General features: G+C 35.7%; 1 protein-coding gene across 3 annotated transcripts in view; it reads left to right on the forward strand.

The window, feature by feature from the left end:
- Nucleotides 1-21,853, forward strand: part of LOC143693955 (uncharacterized) — a 183,785-nt gene that overhangs the window by 87,538 nt on the left and 74,394 nt on the right. Inside the window, exons 2-10 of one of the 3 annotated variants that reach the window (XR_013182072.1) lie at nucleotides 1,875-2,048; nucleotides 2,747-2,889; nucleotides 7,136-7,201; nucleotides 12,473-12,531; nucleotides 17,901-18,187; nucleotides 18,479-18,667; nucleotides 19,437-19,481; nucleotides 20,480-20,587; nucleotides 21,156-21,307. Coding sequence is in view for 1 of the 3 variants with exons in the window: in XM_077177238.1 (XP_077033353.1) it covers nucleotides 6,378-6,429; nucleotides 7,136-7,201; nucleotides 19,437-19,481; nucleotides 20,480-20,507 (191 nt within the window). In the remaining 2 variants the exon portion in view is untranslated. Of the gene's footprint in view, nucleotides 1-1,874; nucleotides 2,049-2,746; nucleotides 2,890-6,313; nucleotides 6,430-7,135; nucleotides 7,202-12,472; nucleotides 12,532-17,900; nucleotides 18,188-18,478; nucleotides 18,668-19,436; nucleotides 19,482-20,479; nucleotides 20,588-21,155; nucleotides 21,308-21,853 lie in introns of all 3 variants that reach the window. The other 2 variants (XM_077177238.1, XR_013182073.1) reach the window with 2 other exon arrangements.

Consider the following 21,853-nt stretch of genomic DNA (forward strand, 5'->3'; position numbering starts at 1 on the left):
ATCATATAAGAAAAAAAAAACCAAGAAATCCCCCATCAATGTCTTCAGTGCAGTGCAGCTTAGTGTGATTTCAATAACATGAAAAGTGCTAAATTGACATTAGAAAAGATAAGTAGATGGCAGTAGTTCTTCACTAAACAGGTCTGACTTATCCCATATCAAAAGATTTAGCAACAGCTCTTCCTAAAACAACAGGAGCCAGGACAACTAAGTTACTTGTCCTTCAGTATTCAAGAATAGCTCAGAGATGTGTCTGTAAAGAATACAACTTTATTATTTATACTCCCTTGTCTTATGGCTACCACTGAAAAGGAAGTGAAGCAAGAAACCTCCAAGGCTGAGACAAATGCAGGAATTGTCACATTCATTCGAGTGAGGTGAAATGGCCAGGAGTCTCAATAGTGTTGTGATAAATAAATTAGTGCATCATTAATGCAAGACATCCATATGTGGGCTAAGACATGATGAAATTATTTATTCTTTTACTTTTTACTTTGGTAGGTTTTTTTTTTTTTTGTTTGGTTTTGGTTTTGGTTTTTTTTATGTGTGTTTTTTTTTTTGTTGTTCTTGTTCTTTTGTTTTGTTGGGTTTTTTGGTTTTGGTTTGGGTTATTTTTGGTTTGGTTTGGTTTTTTTTTTGGTTTTGTGGGGTTTTTTTTGGTTTGTTTTTGTTTGGTTTTTTTTTTTTTGTTCTAGTCCCAGTAAAATGTTTTGGTTTCTGACACTGCTAGGAATATACTAATTTTATTCTGGAGTAAATTTACTTTTACTTGCTGCTGCTTGAGAGTTAATGTTAAACAAAAATGCCAGAAATATGTGAGTCAGGATATTTAGAACTTAGCTTGAATTTACATAGCTTACTAAATGAAGAATTCATTCTTAGAATTGAAACTAAAACCAGTGTAAAAATAAAAGCAAGTGATTTTGTTAAAATTATAGGCAGAATATAAAAAAAATAAATTTAAAGACAAAGGTAAAATGCAGGTAAAATTTGCAGTGTAAATAACTATGAATATAAGGAGTCATTCAAAGAGAAGCAGAAAAATCTCCCGATACTAGAAGGCAGATAATTGTAACAATCTGTCCAAATATTTCACTGTAAATTAACTGAAAAGGAGTTATAATGAAGAAAGACTAAGATCACAGTTCATTGAATGGTTCAATGTGGTTGAGTTCCTGAAGTGATATGGTATGGATTAAGGACTCAACTGTATTGGGTCAAAGGATTAATTGTCCTTTTAAGGTGAAATTTCACGAGGTTGCTGATCCAATTTAACAGAGAGTGGGTTGGGGGAATGAATGCCACTTCTAGCAGAAGCAATTCCCTGTTATCTAGAGAGACTTCCCCTTTCTAAAACTTTAGCTATAATGCCTTACAGTGTCTAGAGAGAAATGGGAAAACTGTGAAAGGAGAAAAAAACCTCACAAGATTCTGAGGGGGTAGAGAAGGAGAATTTATTTTGCCTAAGTGGGCACTGCAGCAGTTGAAAACTTCACTTACCCATCACTTAGTTTGGATGATATTCAAAGACCTTGTTATGTTTATAGGGAAGAATTGATTTGTAAATGATTTAATTGTGCAGGAAAAACCCTATGTCTGTAGTGTCTTAAGTTTACTTTATGGCATTTGTAATATTTGAAACAATTTGTAATAATTTGTAACTTTATGTCATTTTTGGTTTGTATTTTTAGGCTCTTTCATATATTTGACTCTTTATTCAGAGAGATAACCATCAGACAGTTTTAATATTTGAAGAGAATAAAAAATAATCCAAGTGACCTTGCCTAACCACCACCATTTTGTCACACTGATGACTGAAACTTAGGTCTTCTGATAGTCAGCCAAGTATTTATCCCCGGTCTGTTTTTTTCTAGGTAAATTTAACAGAACTAGTTCTGTTGGTGTGAGTAATGCAGCAGCTACAGAACACTGCTTTTTTAAAAAAAGAAATGAAACCCTTACTAATACTGCAGTTGTTGATAATGGGAATGGAGGTATGGCTTACAAATGTGAATTTCAGCTTTTGACTTTATAAAATGCATATCCAGGTGAGGAATTAAAAATTTACAATTTCCTTTTTCACTCCTTCATAAAAGCTTTGTCTTGTTTAGTGGCATGTATCTTTAGTGGCATGTATCTTGTGGTCAGAAGATTTTCTAAGCAATATCTGCTATTTTGAGATCTCCAAGTTATGATTCCAAGAACTGAATCTTGTACCTTTTTTCTAGATACACAGCTTATATGTTCTGGTTGATAGTAAAGCCTTGGCTTTGTTTGCTTGTTTGTTCTGTTTGTGATTTTTTCTTATGCTGTGTTTTTCTACTTCTACTAAACTCTAATTTGCCTGTCTGAAACATAGACATGCCATATAAACAATTCATTTTGACCCACATCTGCTTAGTGTTTCCACCTTTTGTGAATAGATTATTAGAGCAGCTCTGGTGTATAAATGTAATTTATGGAGAAACAGGGGAAAATACCAGGTGGTATTTTGCTGTAACAATGCTCATGGTATTACTGCTACTGTGTAGTATCCTAGTCTTGTAACTATTGACAACAGAGATCCCTGCTGTGCTTAATTTTTCTGAGGTTTCTATAAATGGTGCAAAAAACTCATTAGAGTTAGGGTGCTTTGTGCAGGGTCAAAACTTTTGTACACTTTTCTTTTTCTTGATAACCTCTTTATGAAAAGGTTTTTAGTATTAGACATACACTTCTTTTTTCTTTTTCTGTGTATACTGTCCAGTCTATTTACCTTACGTGCTTCCCAAAATCACTTGGTGACGCTGCAAATCAGTCAGTACCTGTAAAATGGAAAACCAAAGGATTTGAGGTTCTCAATGACAGAGAGGTGATTTCATAACACCTACTGACAACTCAAGCTCACAGGTTCTGTTTCATGTTATTCTCATCTGTATTCTCCATGCTACTCTCTGTGCTCAACTATTAAGAGACATACAAGATAATATGTAAATGCTTTCATAACTGTCTATGTTGAACCATTTTAGCAGTAGAAATGTTAAATATTGTCAGTCAATACAGTGGAATCATATTTTAATACTACTATGATTGAAGTCATTTTTTGGGAAATAGCTCCAAATCATCTCTTTTTAAGAATTCAAATGCATGACACCTTAGAAGGATCTCTGCCTATGGCTCTAGTGATAGAACTATTTTAGAGAGAGTCTCAAGTATTTAAGAGACTTGAAAAAGATGGAAGCATCCAATGTAAATCTCTTCAGAAGCTACATGTACAACTCTTCAGTTCTTTTGAAGATTTGAAGTACATTTTTTAATATCTTTTTCATTATATTATTTCAAATGCTAGTTAGAAATTGAAGGAAAAAATGTCTATCATTTTCTCATGAAACCCTTGTGTCTTCTTTCTGCATCTTGAATGAAGTCACTGGCATTTAAAGTGGGATTCCTCTCAGAAGGCAATCTGCCTTTCACTTGAACTTATTGTTTCCTTAAAAGTCATTTGAAATAGGCAAATAAACAATCACAACATTTCAAGTAATTACTGCACTTAATTTTGACATTTCCTGTTAATTAGTAAAGCCTAACAGGTTTCCATTTGTTTCAATATGTTTAATTTAATAAACTTTTAAACACTGGAGAGCTTTCTGAACAGAGAACTGTTCCAGCCCATCCTTGTCAGTGAGGGTAACTCAGGTTCTTGTTTTAGCTTCCTCAGGGGGTTCTACTAACCCTTTAGGTTTCCCTTAGAGTAAAATGATACTGAGTGACTGGTGTTTATAAATAAACATATATATTAAAAAAACATAAATAAAACATATATATTATATATAGTTATGTGTAAAAAACACATATAAAACATAAATATATGTGGTTTAATTTAGTACAGTCTTGTTGCACTGGAAAGCAGGTATGTAGCCATTTTGGTTGATATTATCTACTTAAATGCAGCAATATAAGGGAATAAAAATAACACTTCAGAAAATGTATGGGGGGAAAAAAAGAGAAAGGATAAGAGTAGAAAGACATTACCACCTGTTGATCCAGAGATGAAAGTTGATTGTTGCAGATTCAATATCTGTTTGCCGAAGTGATGGTTGCAATCTTGATCCACCAGGAGTGAGGAAATTCCATGAAACACAAAGCCCAATTGGTTAAAATACACTGAGGTTAGATGGGAAGCAGCCCACTACCTCCCCTGGGTGTACATTTTACTGTTTCAACACTGTGGATCACGCACAGTCCTCTGGTGGAAGGCCCCAGAAATGAGCCTGGGGGGTGCTTTGGGGGTCTTTGATGGTTTATGAACCTTTCTAAGACACAAAGCTGCCTCTTACATCAGTGCAGTTGAGCCAGCTGTGCCCACTGAGAAGGGATGAACATTCTCAGGCCAACGTGTGTGAATGTGAATGCCCCATATGGATGTGACCTTTCCCAGGCTGGGCTGGGGGGAGGACACTGGAATGATAAAAAAGCACTATCCCACCTTGCAGGATCTGCTTATTATCATCCATTTCCCTTATCTGGCTCAAACCCCACAGCCTCTGGTGGCAAGTGTTCACCCCTCTGTCTTATGGACATCAGAGACTTTGCTACTATGTGCTCAAAACCTGCCCTCCTGCCTGTCTGGGGTTGCAAACCTGGTCCCAGCAAAGCACCCTGCCACCTCCACAGATGGCCAAATATTTAAGCCAGTAACCATTAACATCCCAGTCACTCACAAGCACCAAACGTTTGAGAAGGACAGATTACACACATTTGCTTTTCTGACTCACTATACATTGTGTATTTTGGCTTATTAACATTATATGAGCGCCAGATCTCAGCATTTTGACCATAAAATAATTGCATAACAAACCAGTCAAGTAGTTGAGGTTGACCTATGAATATGTTTTTTTCTGGTATTACATTTCTTTCCAAAGCCTGTTTAAGTCAATAGATTTTTACTGACAATGCTATTTCAGACGTGAGCTAAAAGTAAACCTGTCTCATTTCTCACTAAGTGTTGTTATTGAAACCAGGAAGAAATTAGTCACTACTGCTGATTTTCAAAACTAAAGTTCTACTCAGTCTTGAGAACCTGAACTTCTCTGAGTAGGATTCTAGCTGTATTTTAATCATCTGGAAGTTAACTATGTCTGTTTAACAAGTCTTTAGGCCCTCTCTGTGATTGTTGTAGTTAAATATGCACCTCCAACCTGAGACAGGAGTGTAAAATAGATGGGCTGATTTAGAAGAATGTAGACAATTAAAGATTATACTTAGGTAGGACTGAATCCCAATTTTTATTTAAATTCTCATAGTTTCATCCCAAAATGAACCTCTGATTAGTTCTGTAAGCATATGTTAAAGTAAGTAGCTGACTTTGGATCTGTCAGTAAGGAATTCATGAGAGTGTAGAATATATGAGAATGTAGAATAAATAATAGACATTGAAAATATTGAATTCAAGTCTCTCCATTCCATATTGAGTGCTCTGGTTGCCAGCTTGTAGAGATAGTTCTGCCTTTTCTTTATTTAGCCTATAATTATTCTGAACTTTGAGAAACAATTTTCATAGGAGAGTGCCTTGTTCCAGACTAGGTTATAGCCTCGGTATCAAGGCTCTCTTCATGAGATAGGTGCATAGCTCCTCAGTCAAAAGGCATAATGAACCTTACTGTCTTCTATGTTAAAGGTGCCAGAATTATGCAAAATACAAGTGAAACATCATTTCCAGTTAATGTACTCAGAATCCTGGCTGCCTCAAGAAAAGTGGTATCTGAGCATGGTTTTGTAAGATCTAAGTTATATATTTGAGGACTGCACTGTAAATTAAGTGTTCACTCCCTTTGCACATCTGGCACAGTGTTTCTGCTGGCTTGGTCATCTGCCTCTTTCTCAAGATTTTTTTCTAAGATGTTTCCTCACCTTTGTCAGTTTCCCAGGGAAAGTTATTTGCAAGTTTTGATTTTAAGTCCAGCAGAGATTCAGTACTGGTAAGGATATTTCAGAAAGGTAAGGCATTTTCAATGTGTCTCAGAAATAATAGGTGATTCTGTATTTATATCTTGATAAAGTCTTTTTTCCTCTATCTGTGTAACAATTCAAAGAAAAATTAAAAGTCTATTTCAATGCCTGATGTTTAAACATGACATTAACAAAACTTGTCTCTTTCTCACTACAAGCTCTTTGTAATACAGCATTGAATGTGTTTATATTTCCATTCTATTGTTTATGAATAAATGCAGATAAACAGTGGTAAACCAAACTGGGATCTATTGTGATAGATTAAGACAGTACAATAGTACTGCAAGCTAACTGTCAACCTTTTCTTCCCATCTTGGTATTGCAGTTTAGATTTACCCTCTGGAAGGATCCCAATAAGACAGTTTGGAATACAGAATTAACAGAAGGAAATGGCTTATCATGTGCATTATGATGCTACCCTTAATTCTCTGTCCATTGGCAGTAAGGCTTAAACTGGATTTTTCTTTCTCAGATACACATAAGACTAAAACTTCTATAGTGATTTTCTTATTCTAAAATCTTTATACCCTGTTTTCAAGGTCTATTATGTAACTTCACTTTTTGCTGTTATAAACATTTTAAAAACCAATATTTTTTGCTATTTATAACCTTAAACAGTGATATTTGCACCCATTAAATTGTGTGACTACATGTATTCAGGCACTAATTTAACTTCTACTTAAGTCTTGATGTATAGCAAATAGAAAAATCTGTGTTGGTTTTGAATTTTATATGTATTGGTGTGTGTGTCCTTACTTTCCCAGAAGCCCATCATGGACAGCTTAAACATGTGTACCAAATTATTTATACAGAGAATTAGTATGACTTTGAACTAATTCCCATTTGCCTGCTAAACAGAAAGAATAATTGGGCATCATGATAAAGTATTATTTTCCACAGAGGACAAAATTTTGTGTCTCAGGGGCGAACAAATCATTAGGCTGATTTAAAAGCACCTATTTTATTTGTCAATCCAGAATGGGGGTCTCTTGTGTAAATAAATGAATGGCCTTTCTAGAAGCAGACATATATCTCTGCAAGTTGTGCCAAAGCTCATGTGTATGCTGTGTCAGTGTGTGCCATGTTTATGGATGGATACAGGATGATGGAGCGCTAATAGCTGACTGCGTTGTTGCTATTTTTTCAGGGGTTATAGATACTATTTCCAGAATCTCAGCTTTTCACTGTCTCAGCCTGCCAAGTCATCTGCAAGGTACTAATTTTTTTTCTCTCATTCTGCACTAAATTTGTAATTCTTTTAAATGTGGTGTCATACATAGGCTATTACTGTGTTCACTTGGTGCATGACTGCTTGTTAAGTCATGGTGACTGAATGATGTGCCTTAGACTTCAGTTTCTTTAATAACTGTCTTTTAATCTTTAAATCCCTGTTTCAAAAGTGGGGTACTTATTTTGCAAGAGTGAGGCAGAGTAGTGGTACTGCTACCTTTTTGTCATGTTTCTATAATAAAAGGGAGTTTGTTCTAGTGTAAGGAGAGTACTTGGTACTGCTTGACTACAGCTGGGAGCAGTGGTTCTTTTCCTGGATCACATATATTTATTTATTAAAATAAATATATGACACAGAAACAGAGATGAATCTATAGAATCCATAATGTAATGACAGATTTTGCAGGAAGGAGGATCTATGCCACTGAGTTCTATGGGGAAAAATAAAATGAAGATAATAAATACTAAATTCTCTTAGCAGAGTGTAAAGAAGTAAATGGGTTTAGCAAAATTGTTCTTTTAAAATCCCTTTAGATAAACAGAATATTTTACTGAGCTTGATCCCTAAATTTGGCTTCTGGTACATCTGAGGCTTTTTAGATGTTGACAGATATCTTTATAACACTTGTGTATGTAATTTCACACATCATCAGCATCTTAAAGACATTGAATGATGGGAAATCCAGTACAAGATGCATAATAGAGATTTTGCAAACCAGATGATCTCCTGCTATAGAACATCCATTTCAGGTAATAACATAAATATTATGAGGAGGAATTTTCTAATTACTATCCAAATTATAGTAACATTTCTAGTACATTCCAAACAAAATTTTATGGTGGCGTGTGAAAAAGAAAAAAACACTCAAGAGAATAAGAGTCTGGCATGAACCAGCATACAAAGGGAGTAGCTGATCTCCGTTGGATGTTGCAGATGAATGGACTTAGAGAAAAAAAAAAGAATGATGGATTAAATTTGATTTTTGAAAATATTTAACAAGCTGAATATACAGAAACCACATAATATTTGTAATTGCAAAAGATCACATAATTTATGGATGTTTGAACATGTGATCAGATTGGATAATGATCCAGTGTGAACATGCCTTTTTATTGTTTCTGTCTGACACACAGCTGTAAAATTGGCCCAGAAATGCTATTTATCAGACATGAAAATATTCTTCTGAAAACTAATGAATGAAGCTCATAGTGTAGACAGCACATTCAGCGTGAAAATGAAACGTTTCTCCTTCTATGGTTCTATGAAAGTGGAAGAGATGAATGGAAATATTATGCTTCCATAGTGCTAACATCATTTCCATAATTGCCTAAGATAACTATGTTTCTGAATATCTGTATTCCTCAAAGCTTTTTAAAATGCACAGAATTTGAAAACAGGGATTAAAATTAGATTTTGTGATGTTCAGGACACTTAGCTGAAAGTTTACATTCTATTGTACTATGAATGATATTGCTATCCAGTATTGTACTGAATTTTCATTTAACATGAAAATAGTTTTCAAACATTGCTGAAATAGGACTTAGTAGTTACTTATCTTGACTTCTAAAAATAGTAAGAGCCACCAGCCTTAATGTGATCACCCTTAATATCTGTGCAATTAACTGAAAATTAATCTCAGGGTTTAAATTCAGTCATTGCCTTAAGTGTTGGGATAATGAACTTCATTCAGATGTCAAAATTGTGAAGTTTTTATTAAAAGTTCTCCTTTGATGGGTATATCTATGAATTCCAAGTGGGATATAAAATCCAGTATTTAGATCTAAAGTTGCTACAGAAGATGAGTATGAATCATAATGCAATAAATAGGGACAGTGTGTCTTTAAAGTTTTTACAGTGGTGAATACTCAAGTTATATGATGGAATATTTGGTGTCTCTCTGATTGCATTTGCAGTCACTGCAAGCTGCTGTTCTGTGTGTGGCAGCCACATCAGGTTATTCAGCTGCTGACCCGTATGGCTGGTATTATGGACTACTACAAATTGAATGAATCTGCAGTTTTAAGTCTAGCATGAGCTAGAGCACTTCCCTTAATGACTTCAAATCTTCTTAGAATTCATCTTTGCAGACAAATTTTCTCTTAGTTAGCTCATGTAACAATGCTGCCTGGTCTTTCTAATTCACAGAGATCTACTGACCCTTGCTCTCCTTGAGCTCTGCAGACATTTTCCATTCAGTGTGAGGGTGAAGCTTAATCTATGATTTCTGATTATATGCCTCTTAGAAGTACTGTGGTGATTTGTCACAAAAGGCCTGACTCCATAGAAAGGATTACAACCCTTTATGCTCCTAGAAGATGTTCTGTGCATACTTTTCTGGAAACTAAGGAAGTAATGTAAATAATAAAAGATATTGTTTGTCCTTAAACCCCGTATTAAACCATTTGCTGCTCTCTCAGTTTGTGAATCATAATGATCTTTGTGATGTTACTAGACTAATTTTTCTTGTTTCTTGTACAGCTGCCAGTTAAGTTGAACAAACTCAGGTACTATGCCAAAGAAATAGTAAAAGATATTTAAATGCCAAGTGTCTTCTATAGTTGGTCACAGCTTGTATTGTCTGTGAGACCATGACACGTTCAGTAATTTATACTTAAGCTCTTTTGATTAGATTTACTTCGGATGCAACTGAACTTGTCACTAAATTCAACAAGTGGATTGGAATGATATTGCAAGGAATTTTCCACACAAGTTGCTCTAGTGTTTTTGGTAGAGGTATTTATTGCACTGTATGCGTATTGCACTAAAAGCAAATAGTTTAATGTCTCTCTGAGAGCTGGAGAATTCCACTGCAATATCCTCTGTCTTTACTATACAAATATAATAATGCTTGGGACTAACTCACGAACCAGTTTCCTTTAATCTGTAGGATGCCCATAGACAACATGCATGTAGCTTTCTTCTATATTAAAATATTATAGCTGCTAGGGGGCTGATGCTAAGCAGCCAGTAAAGTCATAATACCTTGAAGAAGGAAGTAGGGATTCGAGTTTTTTAATCTTTTACTAAGACAGGCGTCATAGAGTCCTTTGAACAATCATTGAGTGATTTTGATGCACAAGATGATAGGGATGTTGGTGCCATGGCAAGATGATGTGTAGACATGTGAAGGGGTCTGTCATCCCCTGTTCAAGGTGGCAGGAAGGTGGCAGAAAGATTTACTCATGTTGCAGCCTGTCATTATCTGTTGTGCCTTTGGGAAGAGATTGACAAGCAGGATGTTGTGAGCTGTGTGAGTTGCTCTGATGACTTATTGCAGTTTTCAGTCAGGAGATCGTGTGTTTCCTCTTTTGTGTAATCTCGGTGCTTATCTATCCATCTGTAAGTCAGGTATAACTTGGTCTTTGAGGTTTTTTCTGTCATTGCTCTGCTCTGAGAGCACGTAGTGAAGTTTCCATGTTAGATGATTCCTTCATTATTCCTGTTTGCCAAGAGCATTGTTCTCATTGGTGTCTATATTATGCTGCTTTTGCTCTCATTATAAAAAGTTCCATGTATTCCTTTCTCTTCATAATGTGAGAAAGGTCATAGGTACCCAGGGGTGTGATATCTCTGTATGAGAGTAGAAAATGTCAATGTGAAATAAAGAATTTGTCTGCATTAATCTCCACTGGGGGAATAAAGTATGAACTAGGAAAACTTGTGACTTGCAATGAAAATCAAACTGTTTATGTTCATTTAAACCAAACTCAGCCTTTTGGCACCGAAAACATCTGCAGATGGAGTTTTTGCATGCTATAAATTGCTGCTTGTGTTGTCATTTCAGCCCTTATGGGTATATTTCCATTTATTCTCCAGAAAATATTTTGTTTTTCAAATTGAAAGTTTTCAAGCTCACAGTTTGTGTCTTATATCCTTGGAAGATGATGACTGGAAAGAAGAAAATAGCATACCTTTTAATACTATTGGTGCTATTTAGTACTTTACACATTTACTTGGGATTTTGTATTCTGAGAGTGTTTTTTTAAAACAATAATTATTTCCAGAACTACTTTTTGGGAAATTTTATGGTATTATTACTAGTATGTGGAATACAAAATTAAAATAGAAGTGGAAATTTTCTCGCAAGGAAATGTCTAAAATTCTTCAGGTGTTGGGTTTGGAACTCACGGACTTGGTACCCCGAAATCCCTTTCAACAGATTATTACATCTAATGGAATGAAGTTTGAATAAATGAGGTTCCTCAGCATTCTGCACTGGTAGACTTGTGGCAGAAGCTGACACTATTGATTTGGTGGCACTTTGACTTGACAAAGAAAGAGTTGAGATACATCTATAAGCTCAAATACACACAATCTGCAAGTGGCTTCATGTATATTTCAAGAGACTGGGATAGAAGCCAGTTTTCTTCTGGCAGCCATGTAAGATTGTACAAAGGCTGAGCTAAGTCATTCATCTTCACATGGTGACCATGTAGGCATGTCTGCAGAGAGAAGGGCTTCTTTACAAGGGAATGGATTGTACACAGAGCAGTGACTAACTCCTGCTAGGATCGAAGGAATTTCTTATGTGAATGGGAGAATCACATGTGGCACAGAGCAAGTGCTCTAGAGGAATTAATCTCCTTGGCAGTTCATCATTGCAAAACTGTTTCTGTGCGTTTTTAGATAGCTGCATATTTTACCACTATTACAGGAATCTGCTATATCATTAATCATATTTGGATTTTTTTTTCCTGGAGCCTTGGCTGTCGTAAAGTAATGAAAATACCTGGTAAAGTATGAGCACATCATCCATTACTGTTCAAATATAAATGGTTTTGATAAGGTTTGAAAGAAGATGAGCCAAAACCCACTGTTGTATTCTGCAAAAGTGCAGCTTTCAGGTAACTCTGCAAAAAACACCCAGGCTTTGCATATGAAAAGAAGTGGCCTTTTCCAGCTTTTAAAAACAGGCATGTGATTTTGTTAAATGTTAGTGACAAGCTCCTACCCAAGTCAACAAAGTCATTTGGTGTGTGAGCAAATTGTTCAGATTCCTTTTTGTGGAGCAGTGTTTATCTAACATTTGGATTCTGTGAACCTGGGACTAAATGTCAGCGGTAATGTGGTCTCATAATAAAACTTTCTTCTTAGAGAGTTGCAAAAGATATTGCTGTTAATTGTGGCAAGTTCAATCAATTATAGATGGACAATATTTTGAGTAGAGACATGTTCTTTCACAAATGCTAAATTAAATACAAACAATAGTAAGTACTTTTTTTTTTCTCTCATTTCTTGTGTTTAATTAAACAGATTTATGTTAAAATCTTCATCTGCCTGCTAAACCTTACATCTCTAGATTTTCATTTAAGGTAAGATCTGACAGACACATTTTTTACATTTTTATTTCAGAGTAAAACTATAAAAACATGTAAAGATGGGGACTAGAAGTGGATATAAGTAGAAAAGGACAAGAAGGAGATCGAAGATGATCGCTTTAAAAAATCAAGAGGATTTCCCTGCAAAATTATTTACCCATTTTCTGACACAATTTATAAATATATTAGCAAAAACAAGGGCATAACTATGAGGAGAGAGTACAGCCAGTCATCAGTGTTTGCTACAGTAACAGTGCTGTTAGCAGATTTTCAAAAAATCATTTCCTACTTAGTCTTTTCTGGGTTTCTTCTTTTCTTAGTGGGATTTTCAGACATCAAGACATTATAGGTCTTCCTTCTGTTTTTTTATTTTGTCTTTCATCTCCCACCTTCCCTCTAGTAAGTTGCAAATTAATAGTGTGAACATCTTGGTTTTGCTCCTTTTTATATTGCCATAGGCACTTTTTCCCCCTCTGCTGTTGGATTGTGTCTCTGATTTTCATTTTCTCCATCTTTATATAGTAGCATATGGAAAGGTTCTATGAAAAATATTCTTCCTTAAAAAGTAGTCACTGTAGAACAGTAACTTCCAGCATGTAAGGCATAAAAATGTGCCATCAGAGACCAACCCTTCCTTTGCTGTATGAGGAGAGGCTGAGATCACTTGGTCTGTTCAGACTGGAGAAGGAGAGACTGAGGAGAGACCTCATTGAGGTCTTCAGCAAAGAAATGCAAAAGAACAGGCACTGACCTCTTCTCTGTGGTGACCAGGGACAGGACCTGAGGAAATGGCCCAAATTTCTGTCAGGGCAGGTTTAGGTTGGATATTAGGAAAAGGTTCTTCACCCAAAGAGTGTTTGGGAACTGGAACAGCTTCCCAGGAAAGTGGGCACAGCACATAAGTGACCACTGCCAGTGTTCAAGAATCTTTCAGACTATCTTCTCAGGCTCATGGTGTCACTCTTGGGGCCATCCTGTGCAGGGGTGCAGTTTTACACAGTGACCCTTGTGGGTCCCTTCCAACTCAGCGTATTCTATGATTCTGTGCAGCCAGTCACCTTGATTCAAAAAATTAGAATTCATAATGGAAATTTTAAAACATTCTCTATTTCTCTAGAGCCTCTGTCCTGTGAGTAGGAAAAAGGCTTTAATATTTGAAGCCTTTAGCATTTGAAACAATATTGTAGGACTTTTTTCTCTATCTGCTGTACGTACGAAGTACTTCAAAACTCAAATTTGTGTTCATAGTTAAAAAAACTCACAGTAAAAGCCATAAGCTAGGCCTCTTCCAATATTTCAGTTGAAATACTGGTTAAAAATAAAAACCATAAATGGAATAAAAATAGGGAAATGAAATTTTGCTCCAAGAGGATGCCTTTTTGTTTTATGTGCCTCAAATATCCAGTCTCAGAGACAGTTAAAATGTCAAAGAGTATGGCTAATTCCTGGCAGTGGTAAAAAGGCTAAGGAAGCAGATGTTCTGATCCCACTTATCAAAAACATGAAGATGATATATTTTGGATAAAAGCCCATGAAAAGGATATAGGTTTAGCAACATGAAAGGACAAAAATTAACATGTCCTTCATAAAGAATGTCACCATTTTCCATGAATACTAATAGAACCCAAAGTCATTCTTTGCACAATTCCTAGCTAAAATATGTATTTTCTGCCTATTGATAGCATTGTAGTGGTTGTGTTACCTCAAACCACTCTGATTGATTGACATGTTTCATGCTAATTCCTTAAGATTTTATTTATTATCATACTTGAATATGACTATGTTCTTTCTTGTTCTTTATTTGTTCTTTCTGTGATAGAAACTCTTGCAGACTCCATATGGATGATTGTGCCTAAGTGTGATCTGTCTATTTGCCCTACAGTGAAAGAACTGAATAATTAATTTGAAATAAGGGGGAATTATTGCATGCTGGAAAGAAAAAACAGGTTCCAAGTAACTTAAATCTTCATTGCTGGGATCAATTAGAGAGTTGGATGTGGAAGAATGGTATGGTAGAAATATTGTGTCCAAATGAGTTAAGGAGACGAGGTCTTCATTGCTTTTTATGAAGTTGTGGTTAGTATAGTTTCAGTTTTACTCTGAAAAATTTGTTCCCTTATTCTGTATGGATTTCAAACAAATCAAAGCAAAATGTCTAGACAATACTTTTAGTCCCGGAATATGGCACAAGTGAGATGAGATCCCTGCCCAGGAATATGCTAGTAAGAAAATTTCTAATAATAAATTGACGGTTTAAAAAGTAACAATTGCCATCAAAGTGAGGACTAATCTATGACAGAATAAATAATTACATTTTGATCTTAGATAAAGCAAATTGCTTATGTTTTTGTGGATCTTTTTTAACTTTGGAAACAGAAAATGTTAACATGAGTGTTAGTCAAGAAGATGACACACCCCTGCCTTGCCATGTTCAACAAGGTGCAACTTATTAGATAAGTCACATTTTTGTACATGTAACAAGTGCTTATATATCATAATGCCCACAAATGCTGGGCAAGGAAGAAGAGTGACTAATGAACAGTGCAGAGTTAACAATTTCCAGAGAACAGACAACATGGTGATAAAGGGACCATAGTGATAAAGGAACCAATTCCACTGCTTCTTAGTGAGTCTAATGCTGCCCCTGGAAATGCAGATTTATGACTAAAATGTAAATGAAACAGCCATTGTTGGCTCTGACTAGGTATAAAGCACTGAACAAATGGAGGATTAAAACTGAAGCAAATACTCTTTATGTTACAAAATGTCTTTTAAATAAAAAAGCTGGCAAAATACACTAGTATAGAATGGAAACATCAAGAAAAATGCTATTTTTATGGTGATTTACTGGAAAAGTCCTTGAAGAAAAACAATTCCTTTGCATAGAACATTTGATGCTAATGCCACAAGAATTTTCTTTGCTATGGAGTTTCCATTGAGGTAACTCTCTAAAATGTTTCATTTCAGTTACATTGTAGACAACCCAAATATGGCAAAGGAGATTATTTCAATTTTATTAATAACTTTAAATAATATGCAGAGAATAGGAAAGATAAATCTCAGAGCTAAGCAAACATTAATGCAGTAAAAGACATTCAAGGCAGAAAATAGTGTGAGGTAAGTTGCCAAAGAGAAATACTTCCCAGGGTGATTATTCTTTTAGCAGATGGTGCATAGAGGACTAGACTGGTTTTTGTGGCACAGTAGGTATCACACAGCACATGTTGCTCTAAGAATAATGAAGACATTTGCCATCCCCAAAATTAAGGGGAAAATGCATCATGCTATAAGTAATGAGCTGTCTGAGTTATTTTTGACTCAGTTTATTAAGAAAAGATTGGAGCAAACCACAGCAATAAATCTCTAGGACACATACATCCCAGACTGATTTGCATTCAAGGTCATGACAAAGTTCAGCAAAAATGCAGATCTGAGCAGAACAACTCTTCATGTATCATGGATTGCTGTGTTTCTTTTCTTTTTAGGCAGCTTTAATGAATAATGATGATTATCATGGTGGATAGGATGTTAGGGACAGTATGTACTTGTGCATATTTGTCTTGCAGTGTTTGTCACATGCCCACTTGTAGATTTCTAGCTAGAGTGGAAAACATCCAACACTGAACTCCACTGAACAAATTTATAAAAAAACCCTAAAGTAGCTGTTGAGTCATAAAGAATATTTTTTCTGAGGAGACATTCTACTGCTTGATTTTATTAATCCAAAAAAAATGCCTCACACAGAAGCCTATCTTCCTGTGTTATGAATGAGAAAAAAAAAAAAAATTTGAAGTTGTAGTTTAGGACCTGGGAGCTCATCATGTATGTCATCTGGTGCATGTCATCACTAGATTCAAACTCCATTTCAGTGATCTGATTTCTGTGGCAAAACCAAAGTACTTAAATACAATTCAACTCATCTAGGATCTTAACTTTCTCCATTAATTTTATGTGGAGATAAGTATGCCACCTTAGTAATTTTATTTAGGTTTTAAGTTTAATCAATTAGATGGTTAGATACCATCTGAGCAGTAGTTATCCATATAGCAAATCTGGATAATTTAATTTACATGTGATTTTAGATGGCACTATTTAATATCTTTTTATAGTTTAATCAGCACATAAATGGCAGTAATGTAGATATACTAAAAAATAGAATGTCAAATATACCAAGTCTTAAATGAAAGCTAGAGTGAATTTCAGGGTTTATTGATGTAAACCAGCTTATTTTTAACATGCAAACCCTAATTTGTACTCTGTGGTCAATAATTAGTCTGCTTTTCTCTCTGGAGTTCATCAGTATGGTCTCCATCAGCTAAGTGATGCTGCTTCTGTTGTGTGATAACTACACTGTGTCTTGTTTGCTTCTATTTTATTTTTATGCCTGGCAATATGTAGCTTTTGCATTCCTGAGATTGTAGGCCTTGGATAACAAGGTTGCAGTGTATAAGAAAATTATTCTTCCTGAGTAAGAGAATAATTTTCTATATATAGGGAGAAACAGTACTGCAGAGAGACCACTAATCTGATAGTTATTGCATGTTTTTATAGAAATATAAATACATTCCTCCTCGTGAAGGAATCTCAGGAGTCATACTCATTATTGCTATCATTACCAAAAACTTCTGGAAGAAAACCAAATAATTAAAACATCCATCACCAATGAAATCTCTAGTCATCTAGTCTCTGCATTAGAGGACACTGACTAAAGGATGAGGCAAAGTCAATTTAATTCATTTCAAAAATACTCTTATAAAATGGAAGGAAAAAACAAAAAATAAGCAAAAAGAATTCTATATTTTGACATTTTTTGACACAGGGAATAGAGATGGATGGATTCTTTTTTATTCAAAATTATCAAGCTACTAATAAAAAAAAGGAACTAATGATAGTCAGTTAAAAAGAATGAAAAGCTTTTTTTTCCCAGTTGTTTTGTTTCTATTCAATTTAAGTTAAAGCCCCTAGATTTGTCATGTAGAGCAAACCCTAAAGGCAGTTTCATTTAATTTCTTCAACAGGTTTTACATTCAGAGAAAATTCTTACAAATCTTGTGAGTCTCTCCTTCTGCAGTGTTGAAAAGATATAGCGTGAACAAAGGCAGACAAGGATATGGTGTGTCAAATGAATCTGTTCCTCAAGTGTTTCCATGCCTTTGTAAAATTGCTTTTTTCACATAGGCTGATTATACAGTTAGCATATGAAACATTTTCCTGCCAGTGGTATTTTGCTGAAATAAATACCCCAAGAAAAGCAATACTTTTTGCAGGAAATTTCCATTTAGTTCTAGGTCAGGTCAACTTTAATCTCCCTATTGCCTGGGCCACTTTCCTCTTTGTTCTTTTATATTTGTTTCACTGTATAGAAACCAGAGAGCCCAGATGCACCACAGAACATGTGCCCAATTATGTTCTGCCTCTGTATTTGGATAAGTGGGACTGATTGCTGCCATCATCAGAGACTGCTTTCCCTGGACAGAAAATCTACACATGAGGATGGCACAGGAGTGTGAGGAGCTGGAATGGGACACCTGAGGAACCGAATGTTGCGCTGTGATTAACAAGCCTTTACCCTTAGCAGCCTTTACCCTTAACAAGCCTTTTACCTTAGCAGCCTTCCTTTTCCCTATCTACCTTTCAGAGGAGAGGAGAGGTGCTGATGATTACTTTCTACCACATATCAGCATGGTCTTGTGCAGCTTATGTATTACTTTCTTGGGTAGGAATAGCAGTGAAGGATTGCTCGTGCTAGCAAATGTACGGTCTCTGGAGCACTGTTGCCACCCAGTCTTCATTGCTGTTATCTCTGCTTGAGTATGCCTGTGTCTTTTGTAGTTAAGTGCTTAATTTCTCTTTAACCATAATAATCTCATCTGTGTTTGGCACATTTTAGTAGAGTGACTCAAAGTTTTCCATCTCTTTTCCTTCCTTCCTTCTCTACCAGCGATGCAAATTATTTTCCTATCGAAAGTAGGAATCCTGGGCAGGCTATATGATTTTGCACTACAGATTTCTGCACTACAGACTCACCAATAAATCTGGAAACTACAGCAGCAACCTTAAAGGCTTATAAAACAAGCTGGACCAAAGGTGCCACTGTACAGAGCCAAGCTGGAAGTCTTAATATGTGCAGGTTGGATAAACTACTCAGGAATATTTCAGAGCTGACTGTATTTTGATTTTTGCAGCTGTAACAACCTAACCACCAGCCTGTTATAATGCTGCAACATACCACTCTGTGTGAGCTGAAACAATCCCTTGTTGCATAGTAAGGGTGAACTATGCCCTTTGGAAGTGGGAATTGGAAGCAGTATTAAATGAAGTAATTTAATTTCCCTTTGTTTTGCAAATTTTTTTACCATTACTCATGAACTAGTCAGGCTATATTTTTTTTTGTCATGTATTTTATGTCAACTGAAATTTAGAGTGTGTAGAATTAGACACACTGAACAGAAGACTTGATACTGATACTGTCATTTGTTCCTTACTGTTCTCTGTTTCAGCAGGCAGATAATTTTTAATTGTTAGATTTATTTAATAATTTTAGTACCTCAAAGAGATGAGGCTGGGTAAAGGTGAATATACTAAAGACACAGTTCAAAAAAACCCCCCAAACACTCTACTAGTTCTTTGAAGTGACTGAACGCTAGAAGTGTATAATTTTTTAGCAATAAAAACCTCTAGACATCTTGCTGCTTCTGTGAAACTTGCAAATTGCCTTGGCTTAGGTAATTTAGCACTTGTCTCCCAAATAAAACCACTTAGAATGCAGATGCTCCTGCTTCCATGTATAAACATGTATCCATATCTAAGTAATGATTAATAATTAATTATTATTATTTATATATATATATTTTTTTTTAAAAGTGGAACTGATACCTAAGAGTTCTCTTTCTCTCCAGGGTTTGTTCAGTGGGAGCAGCGCAGTCAATTGCCAAAGGCTTCAGGTAGGCTGATAAACAGGGAAATATATGTCTCACAAATATAATAGCTACGTTTATATGTGCTTATGCCAATTTTAGGCTTATATATGAGCACTCTTTAATCCTTGTCCTGACAGTTGTTTCTGTGGTCCTTGAGGTGTTCGTGGCCTAAGTGAAAAAAAAGACTTCCATTAACACCAAGGTGTTATTCAATTAATATCCAAAGTGTAGCTGCTGTTTTTTGGGTCTAGGCATGAAGATGGGTTGGTAACTGCAAGGGAAATAGGCAAGAAAGGAGGTTTGTAAGCAAAGGAGATTTATTTGCATCTTTAATTTGACAAAAAAAGGATAGAGAGAAGAAGATGAATGAGAAAAATAGAAAATATGAATGAGCAAAGAATTAAGAAATGCTTGAGATTGGAGGAGAGGATTTGGAGGTGAGGAGATAAGCTTTCAAATTTCTTATGGGAGAATTTGCTTTTAATTCTTTAGAGGATAGGTTGGAAGAAAGTAAATCACGTTGTGTAGACTAGAAAAGTACTTCCATTTTACCACTTTTCTCTTTTTTAAAAAATAGCTGTAGTCATTACAGTGTTATAAAAGAAAGCAGGATAAAGGGATAGTTTGAGCACTGAATCAAAGGTGACAAGAGGCAGTCAGGAACAGAGATGTCTATTGTCAACTGGAACAATGGAAGTACCTAAAGTAAAGGGGTTTTACTCATCTTCAAAGAAGATCCACTAAAAATATTTTTTTTTGTGAATAGTATTGTGCCTAAAGTATTAGAATGATTCCATTTATTAACTTCATGACCTTCTTTAAGGTATTCTACTTTATTTTCTTCTTTTTTTTTCGTGCAGTGTGTATCTAGTGATTAAAATTCACAAAATGTACATGTGTATTATCATGTCACAGGTCCCATGTCAGTCAACTCAAATCCACTCTTCATTCAGGTTACTATGTTTTCTACTTTGATAAAATAAAAAAAGAGACCTCTGTTAAATCCTGATTTTGTTTTTCAGTTTCAAGGTGGAAAACATGGAGTAAGCTGTAAGTGGTGGTGCTTTCTGCATTATCTGAATTTAAAATGCAGAATGATGTCTGTCCTTCAGACCTTATTTGTTTCCAGGGTAAGTCAGAATATCATAACAGAGTTTCTACTATTCTGAGGTTTTATGACCAGTTTTTTCCTGATTAGTTTACAGCTTTTTTTTTTTAAAAAAAACCAACTTATTTCATGTGTGTAACTGCCAGTATTCATAGACTGCGGATTGTCTTATGAATTAGATTAAGGTCCTTCAAGGTTGTAGAACTGCCTTAACAACACAGTTTCCCTCCTGAGCTGTGTTTCAGAGAAAGGAAGAAATACTGCTGCTATCATGGTAGTGCTGAATTCAGTGCTGCCAGCAGCTCTGAAAGCCTTTGTAGAAAACAGCAAGTCAGTAGCAAGTGTAAGACAAAATATACATTTTCAAAGCAAGTCCACTAGTAGCAAACTGTGAACACACAGTGCAAGACAGCCAAAAAGTGTGTTACACCATGAATCACATCAAAATAAATAATTTTGGAAGTCATCAGTAACAGATGACTGTGATGAAACAGTAAGGTAGGGCATGGCAATTTTAAATAATAGCAGGTGCAGTAAATTAAACTGGAAATGAAGGAATCCTAAAATATTGTAATTGGCTCCAATTTCAGATGCAGGGCTGCACTCTGAATGTTCAGCTTGAAGACAAAATGAAAACTATGAAAAATAGATATGAAGAACTGCAACTTTTTGCTGGGTGGAACACAGGAAGGATGGAAACACACTGTGCTTTATAGGAGCTTTTTCAGCTCTGGTTAAGGCTGTAAGTAACTGATAGCAGGTGACCTAACTCAGCATGGAGGAGCCCTAACCCAGTTCTGGGAGAATTTTGATAACAATTTTTTTTAAAACGTACATTGAATTCAGGAGTAGATTTTTAATAACCTGTTGCACAATATGTCACCAGCTGCTATCAATATGGAAATTCAATTTATCCTAACACATTTGGAATAGTTACAGTAATGTTGTAGCTGCTGTAAGAGCTCAGTTGGACACAGGGCATTTTCTTCTCCAGCTGTCTCTCTTCCAATACACAAGGCTGTGGTGCAGATGGAATTACAGCCAGACCAGGCTTGGCTGTGCTCTTGCAGAGCTTCTTGGCTACTTGTGCTGCAGGGAGGAGCTCTGCAAAAAGCCATGTTGGGGAGGTGCTGGCACCAGTATCTCAGTGGTGAAGTGCACTTGCTTCAAGCCCTGGGTCATTATTGTGAGATCAGAGACTATCCTGGAAAGAAGGTGCTCAGAAGTCAGAGCTGCTCTGGTGTGATAGAACCTGTGTGGTGCTGAGAAAGGGAACCTTCAGGCTGTG

The sequence above is a fragment of the Agelaius phoeniceus genome, chromosome 4, assembly GCF_051311805.1.
Source record: "Agelaius phoeniceus isolate bAgePho1 chromosome 4, bAgePho1.hap1, whole genome shotgun sequence".
NCBI lineage: Eukaryota > Metazoa > Chordata > Aves > Passeriformes > Icteridae > Agelaius > Agelaius phoeniceus.